General features: G+C 37.0%; 1 protein-coding gene and 1 long non-coding RNA gene across 2 annotated transcripts in view; both read right to left on the minus strand.

Annotated features, from left to right (window-relative positions):
• Nucleotides 1-1,177: 1,177 nt before the first annotated feature.
• Nucleotides 1,178-3,309, minus strand: LOC113040737 (GTPase IMAP family member 5-like). The gene is made up of 4 exons (XM_026198997.1): nt 3,226-3,309; nt 2,462-2,543; nt 2,010-2,066; nt 1,178-1,776 (listed from the first exon to the last, which is right to left on the minus strand). Exons 2-4 carry the CDS (start codon nt 2,481-2,483, stop codon nt 1,178-1,180), a joined length of 678 nt encoding a protein of 225 aa, XP_026054782.1. The 5' UTR covers nt 2,484-2,543; nt 3,226-3,309.
• A 15,780-nt stretch (nt 3,310-19,089) lies between these two features.
• LOC113039374 (uncharacterized) overlaps nt 19,090-20,632 on the minus strand; it is a 2,011-nt gene continuing 468 nt past the window's right edge. Inside the window, exons 2-3 of the long non-coding RNA XR_003274960.1 lie at nt 20,003-20,164; nt 19,090-19,265 (exon numbers count right to left, since the gene is read on the minus strand). This is a non-coding gene — a long non-coding RNA (uncharacterized LOC113039374). The remainder of the gene's footprint in view (nt 19,266-20,002; nt 20,165-20,632) is intronic.

Here is a 20,632-nt window from a genome sequence, read left to right on the forward strand (position 1 = left end):
TTTCTGTATTTCAGACCGATCTTGTATTTTCCTTTCTTTGACTCAGTTACAGAAGATTCATCCTCAGTAAAGAGACAAATGAGTGGCTTTGAGTCCTTGTACAGGTTTTGTATCTTTGCAGGGTGTCTATCATTCCTGTGGAGTCGTGGCAGAAGAACAACATTGACTGAGCTCATGTCTGTGAGGATCTCCAGCTGTTTCTCATGTTCTCCTGCATCTCCGTGTAGATTACAGAACGCTACACACTCACTGTATTTATCTGTGTCTCTTCCAGATGGACAGAACCAGGAGATCTCCACCACTCCGTCCATCAGGACTCTGGATCTGCTGCTGCCGGGACAGTTTCTGTGGAAGAACGTGTCGTGTCTCTCATTGATCAGACAGTTCATCAGCTGAGACTTGGATGAAGACACAGAGCCGAACCTGAAGAAGAACACCATTGGAGTTTGTGCTCTGTAGATGGGCTGGGTTTGACTGATGATCTCATTGCTGGTGTTTCTGGTCTTCCAGCTCTTGTGGATTTGTCTGAATGTCCAGAGAGGAAACTCAATCTGTCGTGTGTCTGGATCAGGAACAAGCAGAGGAACAGCGAACTGACACTGGGACAGTTTAGTGACCATCAGCTGCTTCAGGAGAACATCAGCACGATGAAACACAGCCATCTGGACATCCATCGGGTGAATGAGAGCAGACTGACTCATTCTTATGATAGACACAATCATTTCAGCAAAAATATTACCCTCATCTTCAGATGAGTCACTGTCTGTTTGGTGTTTATTGGTCTGTTTAGTTGTGATGTATCTTGCTCTGTAGTTCATCATCAGTAGTTTCTGTAGGAAAGTCTGAATCATCTCTTCTTCAGCACAAGACTCATGAGACTGTAATGAATGCTCAGTTATCTGAAGAACATCTGCGGCTCTCAGTTTATTGTGCTTTCTGTCTTCAAGATGAAGTCTGTGAAATAGATTCTGTATATTTTCTGCTGATTCAATGTCCTTGTTTTCTCCCTGTGTAAAAATAAAATGTTAAAATATTAGTACAATTATTATTATAATTATTACAAGCAATAATTCATTTCTGTTATTCGGTGTCAATATAGATTTAAACAGACTTAAGTAATCTGATCTTTCTTACATATATATAATTAAATAATTTAATCATGAATTTAATACAATAATTATCTGAATTTATTAATGCAGTAATTATATGTGAATGAAGAATATATGAATATAAATATAATAAAATAATACTGTGAAGCTTCAGCACAAACCATGTGTCGTCCATCGTTCATCTTCACAATGTCCTCAAACATCTGCAGGAGATCATCTGGAGAGCTGCTCCTCTGAAGACTGAAGTGTCTGTTTGCACACTTCTGAATGATGTTCTGTAGGACGTCACTGGTTTCTGTGGTCTCTTGTGTTGTGAGCACCATGGTGTGTTGATAAACCTGCTCAGAGAAAGAGAGCAGCACCTTCTCCACACGCTCCTGATCTTCTGCTGAACACGGCTCATGTTTGAGGAGCAGAAGGATCACATGAGGTCCTGGATCAGACAGATGCACACACTCTCTCACAGTGTGTGTGATCTGATGATCTGAGATGTTCGTCTGGAGCAGCTGAGGACTGTTGATGATCATCACATCTCTGTCCTTCAGTCTTCCTCCGACTCTCTCTACAACATCTGGAGGAGCTTCACTGTCAAACGCTGCTCGTCCTAAGATGAAGTTCCCCACCAGACTGTTTTCAGACACACTCGAACCCAGAAGAACAATCCTCACTGTAAAGAGTCAGATCAGACATTCAGTGTCCACAATCAATCCTCATATTATACAATAACACATGTGATATGGAACAAGTTATGATGCCAGGATCTTGTTCTTAATCCAGCATCACAGATCAAAATAACCAGAATCCAGCAGCAGAAGATTTTTTTTTCATTTAATCATTTGTGTTTTGATGGGGATAAACAGTTTATATTTTCCGCACATAACTTCATGTATAAAGACTTACTCAGAGGAGGTTGTTCTTTGCTTCGTCTTCTCCTACGAGGAGGATTGTGGACGACCACTGTATGAAACAAAGGACCTTCATCACCCAACAGAAAACATCTTTGAACAAATGATTAAAACTGCAGAACTGGTCTAAGTGACAGTCTGAGATGACTACAAGTCACATCAGAATAAATATGTTTAAAATTTGTTGAGATGAAAATAATTTGGATAATTTTAATTAAATATGCAAATGTGTTTGTTTGTGTTTAATTCCATGCCAGCTTCTGTGGCTATTTTCATGGCAAGAAAGTTATATTAGGTTTTTAAAATATATTTTTGCTAAAAACTCACTTCAAAAGAGTTAACTGATTAAAAAAAGTTCACTGCTTCTGAATGTAAATAAAGTGCTTCAAGAAATTACATTTTTATTGACAGAATTGAATGAAGATGTTCTTTTAGAATAATTTTTACCTGTGGTTTCTGAGGTTGACATGTTGATATTCTGTTCTCTTTCTTTAGTCCTCAGACTCTTGACGTCTGTCTGTTCATCATCCTGTAAGAGATGTTAGTGATTTTCAAACAGTAACACAGTCTCTGTTCATTCGTCCATCACTGTTCTGTAGTTTTTGTGCCTGCTGTTTGTTGTTCAGTTTTCTGTTTAACTGCAGTAGCTTGAATCATGAAGCTGTTGCTGTGAATCACTGAACAAACACACTCTGATGACACTCGTGTGACAGAAATAAGACACACTCTGGATTACATAAACAGATTGAACTCAATTATCCAAATGAATGAAAGAATGCCATTACATTTAAATGTATTAAATTATTGTACTTTTGCATCTACTCTATTTTCCTGTTTAATTCTGTAAAGCAGCTTCGACACTATCTGTATTGTTAAAGTGCTATATAAATATATAAAGGTGACTCGATTTGAAATGTTGAATCACATGATGTGGAACTTTTATCTCTACATTCAGAGTTTATTCCGCAGTTCTGCATGTTTCTGCTCCAGCATCAAGTCAAGTGAACATAAACCAAAAACACTAAACACTGAACACATTTTGTTTTACACTTATTTACTTTAGGTCTGTGACAGAAGATGAAAGTGAAACTGCTGCTCATACCACCATTACATTTATACATTAACTAACTTATACATTAAATAATACAACATTATTTAATGTTGCACCTCACAATTAAGTTTCACATCACAAACTTTAAGAGATATGATACCTGTATTTTGAGGGTTCATCATGTAGACGTTTCTTTCCATGTTGCTACAATGGAACCAGGAAGAAGTCGTTGTTCACTTTACAATGAAATCTAACCTGTTCTTGTCTGTCTGGTCTGACAACAAGTGCAGGTCACAGTTCAAGCCTGAGGCATAAAGTGAATAAATGACAAAAACAACAGCTAACCATAAAGATACTTAATGACAAAAACAGATGGAGGAAAATCAATCTATTCGAGACACACTAGTCCTTATTTAAATTATGCATTCATGACGTTACTAATGCATTTGCTCTCTTTTTAAACATTGTATAATATGTTTTGCTATAAAAAGCCAGTTAAATGGCTCAATGTAAGAAGATAGCAGCTAATTCTCTTGTTCTTCATCACTGACTGCTGTTCAGTTCTATTCAGAGAAAATCACAGCAGCTTCTCTCATCTATATACGGCTGAAATGTAGTTCTGAATCTGAATCTCAGATAAATGAAGATCATGTACTACTACTAATAATAATAATAGCATTGATAGAGAAAATATGTTCTTTCAGGATCATAATGATACAGAGACTTATGCTGCCATCAGATGAACAGAAAATGAGCCACAGGAAGAACTTTACAAGAACAAGAGCTTTACAAATAAACATTCATGATCCAAATCACTGTATGAGCTCCTCACACCAGCAGCAGACGGGAGTTTTTCAGGTCTTTGCTGTTCGTAACAACTGGATATTTGCATGTAAACGAGTGCAATTTTACGTCAGATATTTGTTGAATAAACTAAGAATATTAATGAGATTTATTGTGAATCAGTTAGTGGCTTGTAGTCTGGCTCAAACCACAGAATCTCTATGTTGATATGATTTCATAAGTCACTTTAATAACTGGATCATGTTTATCAGCTGGATGTGTGTCTTAAAAGCTTTAATCTTCATGCAGAAGCTCATGGTTAACAACTTTTGAGTTTAATATTCTAAAATTTGACTTTGCAGTGTGTATATGTCACAAAATAAATACATTTCAGTTTTCCCACATATAATAAAGAGGATGAAAATGTTAAGCCACCTTCATTTCTAAAGGGCATCAGGTGACAGAAATTGAATAAAAAAAGAAAAAAAAAAACATACATGAAACATGCACAAGATAGTAAAAATTTAAATATTAAAGTGTCACCTAATTTGTTAAACTTACCTCTACAATGTTTGTCATATTTTTAGTGTCTCAGGTCTGATGGTGAAGTGATCTGTTTTCTTACTTTGCTGAACCTGCTACAGATTTCATTTATTTCTTCAGCATGAAAGTGAAAAAAGTGAAAAGTGACGTGACATTCAGCCAAGTATGCTGACCCATACTCTGAATTTGTGCTCTGCATTTAACCCATCTGAAGTGCACACACACAGACTCTTAACACACGCACAGCAGTGAACACACACACACACACACTGTGAACACACACCCGGAGCAGTGAGCATCATTTATGCTGCGGCGTACCGGCGCGAGACTCAAACCCACAACCCTAGGGTTATGAGTCAAACTCTCTAACCACTAGGCCAAGACTTCCCTAGCATCAATCATAAGTCATCTTTCTCTTTTTTAATTTGTTTTTAAGCACATACTTTGCAGTCTTTTCTCTCAAGAACTGGTATTTGGTAAAAGGACTGAAAACAGAGAAAACACTTTTACCCTCATCATAAAATTATCAACTTACTGCATTTCTAAATCACTGTGTATATGTGCACATCTAATCAAACAGACATTGAATTATTTTTGTTTGCTTTGTCCTGTCAAAGAAAAAATCTCCTCTCTTCTTTGCTACTGGAAATGTTGGTAGCTGATAAAATTTGTTGTGTTGAGATTGATCCAGGTGAAATATCAATATGAAGACCTACAGAAAAGGTTTGCAGAATGGTGCATGTTAGTATGATACAAACAGCAATGATTTACAAAGATAAAAACCATACGCAGACACCTGAGCAAGATTACCACACCTAGTTTCCCAGCATCCCCATCCAAAATATAAATGCAATGATAGTTGCTTTGTAATAACAATATCAACCAGAAGAAATGTTAAAATCTCTAAGTTCTTCAGTACAACACATTAAATAATGATCAAAGTTGCTAGTAAAGGTGTCTACATTCTTTTTAAACATGAAGAGTAGTAACTTACTCGTGGTGTCTGTGTCTTGCTGGCCATCTCAGTCTTCAGGTTCTTGTAATCTTATGAATTTAACTTGATCTTTCATTTTTGGGAATATTTAAACTACCGTAGTCTCAGTTGGGTTCATTAAAGTGTCCCCATCAATTTCACTTTTGGCATATTTAGTTAAAATTATAAAAATTATTTTCATCTCCTCATCAAACTCCAAACACATTTAATCTAATGCGACTTCTAAGCATCTACTATCTTTCACTAAGACCATTTTCTTAGTTTAATAATATCATGAGTCCGGACCCGGTGTTTCTCCCTCTCACCACCAGAGGGAGCAGTTTCCCATTCTCCCGGACTCATTTACCCCAAACTCCACACACCTGGTCACGTACTCACACACACACAGCTGTTACACATTGTCACAGACTATACTTTCTCATCTCACTCACCCCTCTGGCTGCCTGAATTAATTGTTTGTGAACTGCGAGTTGTATTTTGAGTGCAAGTATGTTTCTTTTGATGTATGTGATGTTGATTAGCCGTCACCGAGTTTGAACCTGTTTTGTTTTGCCTTGTTGGTTTTTGTTTATTAAAAATAGTTTTTTCCCCTTTATTTGGAGCCAGACCCTGTTTCTTCCCAGGCACCCTCTACTGCGCCGTGACAAATAATCTGTTAAAACAACAGGACTCACAGAAATATTATAAAGAAAGAGTTATAAAGTAGATGCAGGCAGTATGTTACTCTCTTGAATGAGATAACTGTGTCTCTTTTGATAATTGATGATAATAGCGCTCTGCTGTCATCGGTTCAGTTCTTCCTGGTGAAAAAGTGATTAATGAAGCTCACAGTGACCTCTGTTGGTGACAATAATCACTACATGAGTATTCGAGGGAAGTTTTGTGCTTAGTGGTTAGAGAGTTTGAAATAATCACTACAGGAGTGCTCTGGTAACTAGCTGGCTAAAATCTTACATTTGTAATGGTGGTATGTGGAATAATTAACTCTAGACCGGTAAACTGACTTAAAACTACTATAAGAAATACATTTAAAGAGTTGCTGATGACACCTTACACAACACATATGCATCACAGTTAATGGTGTTCCTCATTAATAAATGTGCCTCACCTGATCATGTCTAGAAACATAATAATTTTAAATGAATAATTAGCATTTGTCACCATGTTCTGAGCTGGTTTATCTGAGGTTTGAAGGTTGAATGTGGTGTGATTTTAAAAGTCAAGAATTTCACTTCACTGTCTCAGTTTAACACTGAATAGCTTCTTGTTCATTTATAAAAACATAAACTTTTAGTCATGGGGTCCAGATGAAACACACTGTATCAACTCAAGGCCTTAACATTTTGGTTAAACTGATGGAGACCACAACTGCATCTTACATAATAACTGATTAAGATTAAATTCATTGATACGGAGTATGTGAATTAGTGATTTATTAATATAACGAGCAAACTGTGTTCTAACTCAGTCTAGTCTTTACAGTACATCTCAGAAAAGGTTCATGAAAGAAACGTAACTATCCTAGTTTCTTAAAATACCAGTCAAACCTTTCTGAACAGAAGTCTCGTCAGCTCATCTGCATTTATTTGATCCAAAATACAGAAAATAAGTAATATTGAGAAATATTTTTACTACTTAAAACAACTGTTTTCTATTTGTGCTTCATAAATCATTCTAATATGCTGATTTGCTGCTCAAGAAACAATTATTATTAATATTATTATTTATATTTAAAACAATAGAATACATTTTTCAGGATTATTTGATGAATAGAAAGCATTTATCTGAAATTATTATACACTACACCACTCAAAAGTTTGGAGTCTGTATAATTTTTATTAATTTATTTTTTGGAGGCGGGGAGGGTTGATAGAAATTAATTCTTTTATTTAGTAAGGATGCATTAAATTGATCAAAAGTGATGATAAACACATTTATAATGTTACAAAAGGTTTCTGTTTTAGATAAATGCTGTTCATCTGAACTTTCTATTCATCACAGACACCAGAAAAAAATTGGATGAACATAAAAACACAACTATAAAGATAACTATAACAAAAAAAAAAACAAAAAAAAAAAGAAAACATATTAAACAAAGGTTTAATAATAGTGGACCCTGTTTGAAAGTGTTTAGTTTGTTCATTCTATTTATTTATTGGTGCTGTTTACACAATGTTTCAGTTTTTTTTTCATAGTCTTCACTGTAAAATAAAATATAACAAGAACTCAGAGTTGAACTGTGTCAGATAACTATGATAGAAAGATAAGTAATGGATTACAATCAACCAACACTGTTAGTATGACAATAGTTACACAACTATCAATACTTTGTTGATCATTTACCAAGCAATGCTTGATTTTGTCAGTGCTGTAGAAATGTTGCATTAGCAATTCAGGAAAAAACACGCTCAGGTCAAAGTGTCTGAATAATCACTTTTCCACTGTATGAAGAGTTTTTGTGCATAATATGTGACAGTTTACTTTATTTTGCTGTCCTCACTTACATAAACGACCAGTGTCCTGCACTCACTAGTAAAAAAATATCCAATATTATATCTGGTACAAATAATTCAGTCAAATTCAGACAAAATGCTCTCCAAAATTTGGAAACAAATTGGTGTCCAATTTGTTTAGCAACTGATTGTGGGCAATTTTAGTCATTGGAGTGTGCACAGATCCACATTTCAAAAATCGACTTGAAATTGTAGATCATTTGGGGACTTTTGTCATACTCTTTTCAGCATACTTTGGGACACACTTATTCTAATCTCACATACTATTCAGGATGGATAGTATGAACATTGAGACACAGGGCTTGTTTTCCCACATTAAGACCACAGCTCACACACAATTTTTTTATGTCAGAGAGTAATTATACCAATAACTTTGAGTTTATTGTTACTACTGTTGACATATATAATAATGTGATCTAAGTTTAAATGTTAAATGCATTTTAAGACATCTTGTCATACCAAAATTGGAGGTTTCTGTAGAATGACCCTTGACCCCTGTTGTGCTGAAATCAGTGACCTAGTGAAAACTGTGACAGGGGTCTCTGTTCAGCAAATGTTCTCGCAGGAGCGCACACATTACATTAGAAACTGAACCAGAATGATCCGCGTCAGAGGAGCTGAGCGGTGTGTAAAAGATGATTCATGTCTTAATGCAAGAGAAAACATCGACTGAACAAACTAGATACTGTCACGAGCATCTAAATGATTATATAGAAAATAAATGAAACATTAATGCTGCTGCTGTCTGCTAACATTTTAGGCTAACACTAAGATTAGTTTCCTTATGAGATGTTTAGCGCTTATTATTTATATTCTGATTATCTGATAAATGTAGTTCTTTATTCTTATAAATCCGTGAGCCCCTTGTGAGGACTTTGACTGTGACTCAGGATAATTTTCCCATCCCGGTCATCTGATCGCCACATCGCCACTCTTCCATCAGATCAAATGGTAAGTGTCAGAGTGTCAATCTTGAAAACATTTGTTTGCTCAAACACGCGCCTCTCACATCTCGGCATTCTGTTTGCCCTGCTACTTTAAAGATGGCCTTAGTGAATGCAAGGTTTGAATGCTTGAATGCTTTTATTTTAACTGATTGATCTCACTTCTTAGATTTTTTATTTGTGACTGAGACCTGGTTGAAACAGGGTGACTTGTTGCCTCTTACCGAAATAGCTCCTCCTGGCTGTGCCTTTTTCAGTTCTCCACGGGCTTCTGGACATGGTGGTGGAGTTGCAACAATTTTTAAAAACTGTTTCAAATGTAATTCCGTGCCTACGGACACCTTTTCCAGTTTTGAAGTCCAGTTACTGAAGGTTGATTTAAATGGTCCTATGCTATGTGCTCTGATTTACAGACCCCCTAAATGCAATAAGCATTTTATTCAACAATTTTCTGATTTTCTCTCTGATCTGGTTACTCGGGCTGATAGACTATTGATTCTTGGGGATTTTAACATTCATCTCTGCTGCCATTCTAGAACGTTGGTCAAAGAATTTGTAAATATTTTAGGGTCTTTGAACTTTGTACAATCTGTATGTGGTCCAACTCACAATTTGGTTCACACACTAGATTTGGTAAAGTCTCGTGGGGTTTTAATTTCAATTCTGGAGGTTATTGATGCGTGTTTGTCTGACCATTATCTAATTACGTTTAAATCTGAGTGCTTTCTACAATCTTCTATTTGCCCTCAGCCTTCATGTCTCTCTCGAGCTATTCACTCAAATACTGCTAATTTGTTTTCTGAACATTCTTAAAATTGTTTTCTTCACATTTTAATAATGATTTTCTAAACGAAACAGATACTGAATGCTTGACTGAGATATTTTATAAAGCATCCTCTATATCTATGGACACTGTTGCTCCGCTTAAGCGAAAAAAGATGAGGGGTGCTGGCCAACTGTGGTTAAATGATGTCACCCACGCTTTCAGGAAAGAGTGTCTAAAAAAATGCAGAGCAAAAGTGGAAAAAAATATTTGACATTTTAAAATCAAGTCTTTTCAACTATCAAACTATCAAACTATCAAAATTTCTGACAACGCTAAGCGTCCAAAAGTCCTGTTTGAAATGATTGACTCTATTCTAAATCCGACCATGAATATTTCATCTGAGGCCTCTACTGAGCTTTGTGAAGATTTTTTTAAACATTTCACTCAAAAAAAAAAAGATATTAGAAGCTCTATTGTTCCATCCGAACCATGTCACTTGCAATTGCCTTGTCCTATGAGTTGCCTGTCTAACTTTAAACCTGTCCTAATCAGCTAGTGTTGTGTCTCAGGTGTCAGAATATAGACTTTATTGCTCAAAGCAACAAAGCCGAGATGCCGGGCACCGCATCTGAATCTTCTGTCTGCCCTTATCTATATACCTTATTTGGTAGTTCTGGTTTTTAATTGGCATTGCCTGCCAAGTTTGCCACCCCTTATCACTATATTTTTCTTAATGGTGGAATTCGGCCAAATCAACAATTAAACAATCTCTCCCTATTGGATGGCTATGGTCACGTGAGACCCCCCCCCCCTAAGTATGTTTACTACTGATGTCAGCACTTCGAAATCACAGGGTTAGTTTAGTTCACAGGTGCATTTCAGAGGTCAGTTTAGTTCACAGATAAAACTTAGTGGAATATTACCTGGACCTCCCAGTGGGAGGTCTTTTATATGTCCAATCCTGTTCAATACTACTAGTACTGCCCTATGGGAGGGTTTTTATACACCTGACCCTCTTCATGACATCCAGTATTTGGGAATAACTCAGCATATTGATCAGTATATTGCTTTATATTGGGAAAGTCGTGGCCTAATGGTTAGAGGGTTGGACTCCCAATCGAAGGGTTGTGGGTTCTAGTCTCGGGCCGGCAGGAATTGTGGGTGGGGGGAGTGCATGTACAGTTCTCTCTCCACCTTCAATACCACGACTTAGTTGCCCTTGAGCAAGGCATCGAACCCCCAACTGCTCCCCGGGCGCTGCAGCATAAATGGCTGCCCACTGCTCTGGGTGTGTGTTCACAGTGTGTGTGTGTGTGTTCACTTCTCTGTGTGTGTGCATTTCGGATGGGTTAAATGCAGAGCACAAATTCTGAGTATGGGTCACCATACTTGGCTGAATGTCACTTCACTTTAAAACTTTTTTCTTTCATAGTTATGCATAATATTATAAGTAAGATAATACCACATTAAGTAAATAACATAGAATAACACATTTGTATTGAGTAATACCAAAGAATAACACAATACTATCTGATATAATCTCCACTATGAAGTGTTATGGTTCTAAGCTAGATATTATCTCAGCTCGTCTTTTTAAGGATGTTTTTTCTACCATTAGTCATATGGTAACTGCTCTCATAAACAGTTCTTTTGCCAAAGGTTTCGTTCCAGCTAGTTTTAAACATGCAATTGTACAACCTATGTTGAAAAAACCTCAACTTGCTCCAGAAATGTGCAGTAACTATTGACCGATCTCTAAACTGCCTTTCATCTATAAGCTTTTAGAGAAATTAGTTTTTTCACAGCTCCAATTTTATTTGAATTCTTTTAACATTTTGGACATGTTCCAATCTGGCTTTAGATCATTACATAGCACTGAGTCAGCTCTGTTGAGGGTTACAAATGATATCTTGCTTGCTCTAGATTCAGGCTCTTGTGTTGTGCTGGTTTTGTTAGACCTGAGCGCTGCGTTTGATACCATTGACCACAACATTCTTCTGGAAAGACTAGAATATATGGTTGGTGTCAAGGGCACTGTACTAAAGTGGTTTGCTTCCTACCTAGAAAAGAGGATTTTTTTTCTGTAAATTTAGGAAATTGTTCCTCGTCATCTGCGCCTGTTTTGTTTGGTGTGCCCCAGGGATCTATTTTGGGACCTTTATTGTTTTCCCTTTATATGCTGCCCTTTGCCCTCATTTTTCAGAAGTACAACATTTCATATAACTGTTATGCAGATGATTCTCAGCTTTACCTTCCAGTAAGGCTTGACACCACTGCTTCATTTGATGTGTTCTTGGAATGTGTAGATGATGTCAAGAGGTGGATGACGAATAATTTTTTGCAGTTAAATGAGGATAAAACAGAGGTTTTTATTATCGATTGTCCGGCAGATTCCTCTCCTGCTCTAAAAACACAGTTTAGGTCCTCTCTCAACAAATGTATGCAAACAAATCAAAAACCTTGGAGTGATCTTTGACTCTTAACTACTCTTTGATAAACAGATTAGTGTGGTTATTAGAGGAAGCTTTTTCCATTTAAGATCTATTGCAAAGCTGAAGAATATTCTTTCAAGCAAAGACTTAGAAGTTGCAATTAATGCTTTTGTAACATCATGATTAGATTATTGCAACTCTAGTGTAGTCCTGCTATGCTATGTACAGCACTTTGGATCAATTTTTGTTGTGTTAAATGTGCTTTATAAATAAAGGTTGTTGTTGTTATTACTGTTTACAGTTATTACCCAGTAATGTTGGCGATCCCACACTGTAAAAACTAATCTATAGAATTTACCCAATAAATGTGAGGTAACAATTTGCATCGACTTGGGGTAGATTTAATCCCATATATTGAGTATAAACTATCTGAAGTAAAAAGCTATTAAATGCTTGCATAAATTGGGTAACAATACCTCACACTTATGTATATATTCAACAGCTACTTACTCATTAAAATTAGGTAAAACATATCTCAGCAAAACAAAAAAATTAGTTATTAAAAAGTTAAAAAGACAGTTCAGCTTATAATTTATTCATGCCGCAATGCATGATGGGAGCAATGGATGAGTTTTTATTGGCTACAACATGCTTTTTTGATGGTCACCATTGTTGTGATGCTCACGCTGATTCCTGATGTCTATGTGTCTAAACGTAATAATTCTTTCATTATGTAGAACTAACTTTTAAAAACATGTCATATTATGCCAAAAAATGCTGGATTCCTACCCCCCCCCCCACCACTTAATTTATGTATACATTAAAGAAACCTGAACTCATGCATTCAGGTCATTCCATGACAATTAGTTCAAACAACAATCAATAGCACACATTTAGTAAGTAGTAAGTAAGTAATTTTAATTTATAAAGCACATTTACACACAGCGCAAAACTGACCAAAGTGCTGTACAATGAATAGCTAAAAAGACAATCAAAATATAAACACATAGATTGAATAATCATAATTATATAAAACATTAATAAAAAATAAGCCTTCAATATCACGTCACACAACACAGAAGTACAGAAAACAAACAGAGGTACTAGGTTAGGGAACAAGGAAAGCCAAGGAATAAAAATGTGTTTTTAACCTGGATTTGAATGTAGCAATGGAGGGGGCAGATCTAATATCCTGGGGGAGCTGGTTCCACAAACGTGGGGCAGCAACTGCAAAGGCTCTGTCACCTCTCTGTTTAAGCCGTGAGCGCGGCACAAGCAGGAGCCCTTTGTTTGAGGATCTCAGTGACCTTTGAACCGAGTATGGTTGTACAAGGTCGGTGATATAGGTCGGGGCGAGCCCATTAAGTGCCTTAAAAACAAACAATAAAACTTTAAACTGAATCCTAAAAGGAACTGGGAGCCAATGCAAAGATGCCAAAATGGGAGTGATGTGCTCGCGCCTCCTAGTGCCAGTTAAAAGACGCGCTGCTGCATTTTGTACTAACTGCAGACGTCTAAGTGATGATTGTGGGAGGCCCAAGTAGAGGGAATTGCAATAATCCAGCCGTGATGTAATTAAGGCATGGATAACTATCTCAAGATCGTTAAAAGATAGGAATGACTTCAGGCGGGAAATCATTCTGAGCTGGTAAAAACTATTTTTAACAACAGAACTAATCTGTTTGTCAAGGCAGAGTTCTGAGTCAAGAATGACACCCAAATTTCTAGCATAGGGTTTGATAAATGGAGTGAAGTTACCTAAATGTTGTACCACAGTGCATCTTGCCTTGGGAGGACCAAACACAATCACCTCTGTCTTGTCACTGTTTAACTGGAGAAAGTTATCAACCATCCAAGTTTTAATGTCTTGGAGACAGGCCAGAAGAGATTGTATGGAATCCCTAGATTTTAGAGGCAAGTACAACTGTGAATCATCTGCATAGAGATGAAAAGAGATGTTATGCTTCCTTATGATGTCACCCAGTGGGAGCATATACAGGCTAAAAAGCATAGGACCCAAGATGGATCCTTGAGGGACCCCATATAAAACAGAAGCAGAGGATGAGGAGAACTTGCCAATAGATACTGAGAAGGTCCTATCATTGAGATAGGAACGGAACCAAAGTAATGCAGTCTCCCTAATGCCCACCTGCTGATCAAGGCGAGTAAGGAGGATGTTGTGATCGATAGTGTCGAAGGCGGCACTAAGATCCAATAATATCAGGATGGCACTATCACCTGAATCTAGTGTAAGGAGAAGATCATTGGTTACTTTGAGCAGAGCGGTTTCAGTACTATGAAATGATCTAAAACCTGACTGAAAAGGTTCTAGTATATTGTGAGTGGTCAAAAAGGGGAGCAGCTGTGACAGAACGGCTTTTTCCAAAATTTTAGAGATAAAAGGAAGCTTGCAAATGGGACGGTAGTTATTTAGGAGTTTAACATCGAGATTATGTTTTTTGAGCATGGGCTGGACAACCGCATGCTTAAAACATGTAGGGACAGTTCCAGATGCAAGACATAGATTTAAGATGACCAGAATGGAGGGACCGACTACATCAAAAACATCCTTTATAATAGAAGAGGGGATAGAATCAAAAGATGAAGTAGTAGGTTTCATATGTGATACTAAATTCCTCAATTCAATGAGAGAGATGGGCTGAAATTGGTTAAAAGTAGCCAGAACCCCTGAGCAACCAGGTGGAGTAGCAGATGAGGTGGGAGTAAACACTGATCTAAAGTTCTCAATTTTATTAGTAAAAAACTTAAGAAATTCCTCACAGGTATCAGTAGATACATCAACAACTGGGGAATTTGAGGGGTTGATAACAGAGTTTATTGTACTAAATAAAATTTTAGGTCTGTTTGAGTGTTTACTGATCAAATCAGAGAGGTGCTTTGCTCTGGCTATTTTTGCTGCTGCCTGAAAAGAAGCTAATGCAGATTTAAAAATTTGAAAAGAAACATTGAGATGATCCTTTTTCCATTTCCTTTCAGCTTTACGACAGGCCTGCCTAAGAGAGCGTGTATTCTCATCTAACCAGTAATGAGATTTTAGTTTGGAGCGAGTGTATGTGAAAGGTGCTACAGAGTCAAGTATGGAAGAGCAAGATGAGTGAAAAAGGGTGACTAATTCATCCGGACTAGAGGAGAGCGATGCCTCTGTTGCAATAATAGATGCAACATTACCACTCAAAAAACTATCAGAAAACTGAGTTGCAGTATGAGAATGTATCTGGCGACAGTAATGATCCTGAACTCTGACAGTTTGCTGGGAACTAAAAAGGGTGATGTCAAATGTAATAGGCTTATGATCAGAGAAAGTGGCCTCCTCAATCACAATATTATCGACATTAAAACCATATGATAAAATTAAATCAAGTGTATGTCCCAGTTTATGAGTAGCTTTATCTATATGTTGCGTAAGGCCAAAGGCCTCTATTACACCAGAGAATTCGCTAACCATAGGTCTATCTGGACAGCAAACATGAATATTAAAGTCACCAAGTATAAGGAGACGATCATACAGTGACAAAAAATGAGAAAGAAAGTCAGAGAATTCAGTTATAAAGTCTTTGTCAGGCTTAGGGGGCCTATAGATCAGTACACAAACCAATGGTGACATAACAGATTCTACAAATACACATTGCAGTTCGAAAGTGGAAAAAGTCCCTGCAAACAGTGCCCGTAATTTAAAATTGTTCCTAAAAACAAGAGCCACACCGCCGCCTCTTCCGACGCACCTCGGCGTGCTAATAAATGAACAATTGATTCATGATTGTCTTTGCGCTGGTCTGTCTGTTATCATTCTGTTAACACAGCCCCACAAGGTCTAAAGTAAACATCTGAAGGTTCAAGAACCCAAATAAAGGAAACATTGACCACTATAATGGTAACACACAAATTGTGATTTTCTAGTTTGGTGAGTCTGCTTGTTAGCATCAGACAGAGATGTATAAAGTACTAGAGACCCATACTTGAGTAAAAGTACAAGTGCTCTATCAAAAAAGTGACTTGAGTAGAAGTTGAAGTGCTCTTTAAGCACCACACTTAAGTAGAAGTACTAAAGTATTCAACATTTTTTGTACTTAAGTATTGCAAGTAGTCTATTTTAAAATTTACTACTCAAGTACTGAAAGTAAAAGTAGAAGTATTGTGTTATGCAGCTATTAAAGAAAGTAGTCAAAAGTTTGAACATATTTGATAATACCTAGAATATCAAAATCAACTGCGGGCGGCAGATCCTTTTCCTATTTGGCGCCTAAACTCTGGAATAACCTACCTAACATTGTTCGGGAGGCAGACACACTCTTGCAGTTTAAATCTAGATTAAAGACCCATCTCTTTAACCTGGCATACACATAACATACTAATATGCTTTTAATATCCAAATCCGTTAAAGGATTTTTAGGCTGCATTAATTAGGTAAACTGGAACCGGAACACTTCACATAACACCGTACTTTCTACATCATTAGAAGAATGGCATCTACGCCAATATTTGTCTGTTTCTCTCTTGTTCCGAGGTCACCGTGGCCACCAGATCCAGTCTGTGTCCAGATCAGAGGGTCACTGCAGTCACCCGGATCCAGTACGTATCCAGACCAGATGGTGGATCAGCACCTAGAAAGGACCTCTACTGCCCTGAAAGACAGCGGAGACCAGGACAACTAGAGCCCCAGATACAGATCCTCTGTAAAGACCTTGTCTCAGAGGAGCACCAGGACAAGACCACAGGAAACAGATGATTCTTCTGCACAATCTGACTTTGCTGCAGCCTGGAATTGAACTACTGGTTTCGTCTGGTCAGAGGAGAACTGACCCCAACTGAGCCTGGTTTCTCCCAAGGTTTTTTTCTCCATTCTGTCACCGATAGAGTTTCGGTTCCTTGCCGCTGTCGCCTCTGGCTTGCTTAGTTGGGGTCACTTCATCTACAGCGATATCGTTGACTTGATTGCAAATTAAAACAGACACCATTTCAACTGAACAGAGATGACATCAATGAATTCAATGATGAACTGCCTTTAACTATCATTTTGCATTATTGAGACACTGTTTTCCAAATGAATGTTGTTCAGTGCTTTGGCGCAATCTATTTTGTTTAAAGCACTATATAAATAAAGGTGATTGATTGATTGATATTGTTTTTACTATTTCAAATGATTAACCTAAAGGACAATCACAATTCCTTTGACTGTAACTTCTTGTAAACAAAAAACGGTTACTAGAGTTAGCCCAATTTGCAAAATTATGTCATTAATAACTTACCCTCATGTTGTTTCAAACCCATAAGACATCAGAGGGTCATTTAGAATTTTTTGAAGCATCGAAAATACATTTTGGTCCAAAAATAGCAAAAACTATGACTTTATTAAGCATTGTCTTCTCTTCCGTGTCTGTTGTAAGACAGTTAAAAACAAAGCAGTTTGTGATATCCGGTTCGCGAACGAATCATTCGATGTAACCAGATCTTTTTGAAACAGTTCACCAAATCGAACTGAATCGTTTTAAACGGTTCGCGTCTCCAATACGCATTAATCCACAAATGAATTAAGCTGTTAACTTGTTTAATGTGTCTGACACTCCCTCTGAGTTAAAAAAAAAACCAATATCCTGGAGTAATTCATTGACTCAAACAGTACACTGACTGAACTGCTGTGAAGAGAGAACTGAAGATGAACACCGAGCCGAGCCAGATAATGACTCGTTCACGAGTCAAGAACCGTTTCTGTCAGACGCGTCCGATTCGTGAACCGAGGAGCTGATGATACTGCGCATGTGTGATTTAGCGTGAAGCAAACCGACACACAGAGCGTCTGGAACCGAACTGATTCTTTTGGTGATTGATTCTGAACTGATTCTGTGTTAATGTTATGAGCCCAGGTGCAGTCAACGCCAATGATGTCATTGAATCGAGCGCAAAAGAATCGGTGAACTGTTTTCTTCAACTGGTTTATTGAATCGAACTGTCAGAAAGAACTAACGTTACTGGTCATTCGAGAACCGATGCAACCTGTTCTTGACTCGTGAACGAGTCATTATCTGGCTCGGCTCGGTGTTCATCTCTCTCTTCACAGCAGTTCAGTCAGCACGCGCAGTCTCGCTTGATTCGCTCAATGATGTGCCAGCTTCATCAAACCTGCCATCTACAGTTCTGGCAGTGGTTTGTAATGGAATGATTCGTAACATTATTATAATTGTAACGAGTAACGATGCAGCACATAAAAAATATCGGAGTAAAAGTATTAAACTCAGCGAAAATATGTACTGAAGTAAAAGTGGAAGTAGGAGAAGTACAGATACCGCCTTTTAGTACTTAAGTACAGCAGTGAAGTAGTTCTACTTCGTTAATATACATCTCTGGCATCAGATGTCTTCAATAATGGTCAATCATGACCCAATTAATTTCTTAATTATCTCATTAACTTCAACTCTGCTTCAGTGTTACTTTTAACACTGCTTCAGTGTTTATATGAGTGCACACTCAATCAAAAACGCGGGCTGACGCATGCGCAATTTAAAGCAAAAAAACTCACGGTTTGGGGGTATATTTTACTGCATTTTTCTATGTGATGGTTCTTACTGTTGATGAATGGGTAGCATATGTAGAATTTACCCCATACTTTAGAATTCGTTGGCTGGCTGCAATAACCATGTACATTTTATATGGTTTCCACAGATTATATTGACAACTCTCCAAAATCACTTTTTTCAGTGCACAGTTTGCTCCTTACAGATGCATATGATGCAGTCACTGAATGTTTTAAGTAACGTGGACATTTCACACATTGTAGATTTGCTTTATATCTTTTGACACATTTAAGAGCTGCACTTGACAATCACATTTAAACATTTGAATAATTATGAATGAGTTTAATAGAAATATTATTAAACCGAAGAGCCAGACAGACTCATCTGAGCTTCTTCCTCCTCTGTTCCAGCTTTACATTAAACACAATGATCATCTGCTTGAATACTAAAGCAACATTAATCAGTCAATATCATGTTTCTAACACACATGCTGCATTATTTGATTGTAAAGTCTGAGTCTCTTCACCTGTATGGATCACATTTACACATTTATCACACATTTATTTCTCCTCATAGACACAGTAGTGGAGCTCTTCTGTGGATCTTCAGCTGATGTTTACTGCTCCTCTCAAGATCACTTCACTTTATGAGATACAGCATTCATCAGCTTTCGGTGATTGAACTCTTCCTATATTCTAATATTAAACAGAAGAGAATATAATCAGAGTTCAGTGGAACAAAGTACTGCTTAGTTACTACATTTCAATCACAGTAAAAAGTTAAATTAAAATTACATTTCAAGTTACATTAAAATCCTGTAATCAAAGTTGTTGCTGACTCTAAATTGTGTCTAATTCTTCATTTGTGTGTCAAGAAAGCATATAATAAGTGTGATAATGCAGATGCAGCCGGATGTTATCACAGAATAAGTCTCTTCAGGAGGACACAAGTCCTGATCACCCTGTCGGGTTTATTCTGTGATAACAAGCGGCTGGAGCTACATTATCTCTTACAGAAAGTAAGTGTAAAGTAATGTGACGTGTTGCTTGTCAAAGTAAAAACACACAAGAGACAGAGACATTGATCATGTGATGTTGGACGACTGTGAGCTGAAGCTGAATCTGCTCTGATTTTACCAGCGTTTTCCTACAATCTGAACAAATCTATTTCAAACTCTAATGATTCACTATTACTGATCTCATTAATAAAGCAGCTGTTGCTGTAGAAAGCTGTGACAGTCTGCTTTTCTTCTCTTTCCTCCTTTGTGTTCAACATTTTGATCAACTTTACATTTCATTCTGACACAAACCCTTTGAAATAAAGCTTGATGATCATTTGATCAACTCTTTTCACTAATATCTGAAAGTATATATTTGTTCACATATCAGAGGTAAATGAATCTCTTTAATATCACAAAGTGAAGTTTACTCACCTCAGTTTACAGTTTGAGTCTCGTAGCACATCAATGAGCTTCTGCTTTGAGTCTCCAATCATATTAACACTCAGATCAAGCTGTTTTAGAAACTGCAGAGCTTTTGTGTTTGTCAAAGACTGAGTTAAAGAAGAAACATCTGTAATGCCACAGTTATAAAGACTAGAAAGAGACAAACAGAGGAAGAGAGATCATCTTACAAACAAATCATTAAGATGAAGAATCTTTCACAAATATAATGTGAACACATTCATCATGAGATATTGAGTATAAAGTGTTTTGTTGAACTCTTATGTGCTGTTCGTTTGGGGACGACACTCGTGCTGTTTGGGCTCTCCAGAGAACACAGCCAACAAAAGGACTTTTTGTTACAAAATGTGTCATTTATTAATGTTTTTACTCTACATTTATGTAGTTTTTTTAAGGATTTATGATATTTTGTAAATTTATAAACTGTATTAATTAGAAAAATATATTTTAAATAGGTTTTTATATAAAAATAGCATTTTATGTAAAATTCACTTTATTAAGACCCTCATTCCTAATTGTGATTAATGGGGATAACATGGCGTGTGTGTTTTCCTCCATCGTGGATGTGCTGGTGTCTCCTCCTCAGACTGTGTGTGTTAT

This window comes from Carassius auratus, chromosome 22 (genome assembly GCF_003368295.1).
Source record: "Carassius auratus strain Wakin chromosome 22, ASM336829v1, whole genome shotgun sequence".
Lineage (NCBI taxonomy): Eukaryota > Metazoa > Chordata > Actinopteri > Cypriniformes > Cyprinidae > Carassius > Carassius auratus.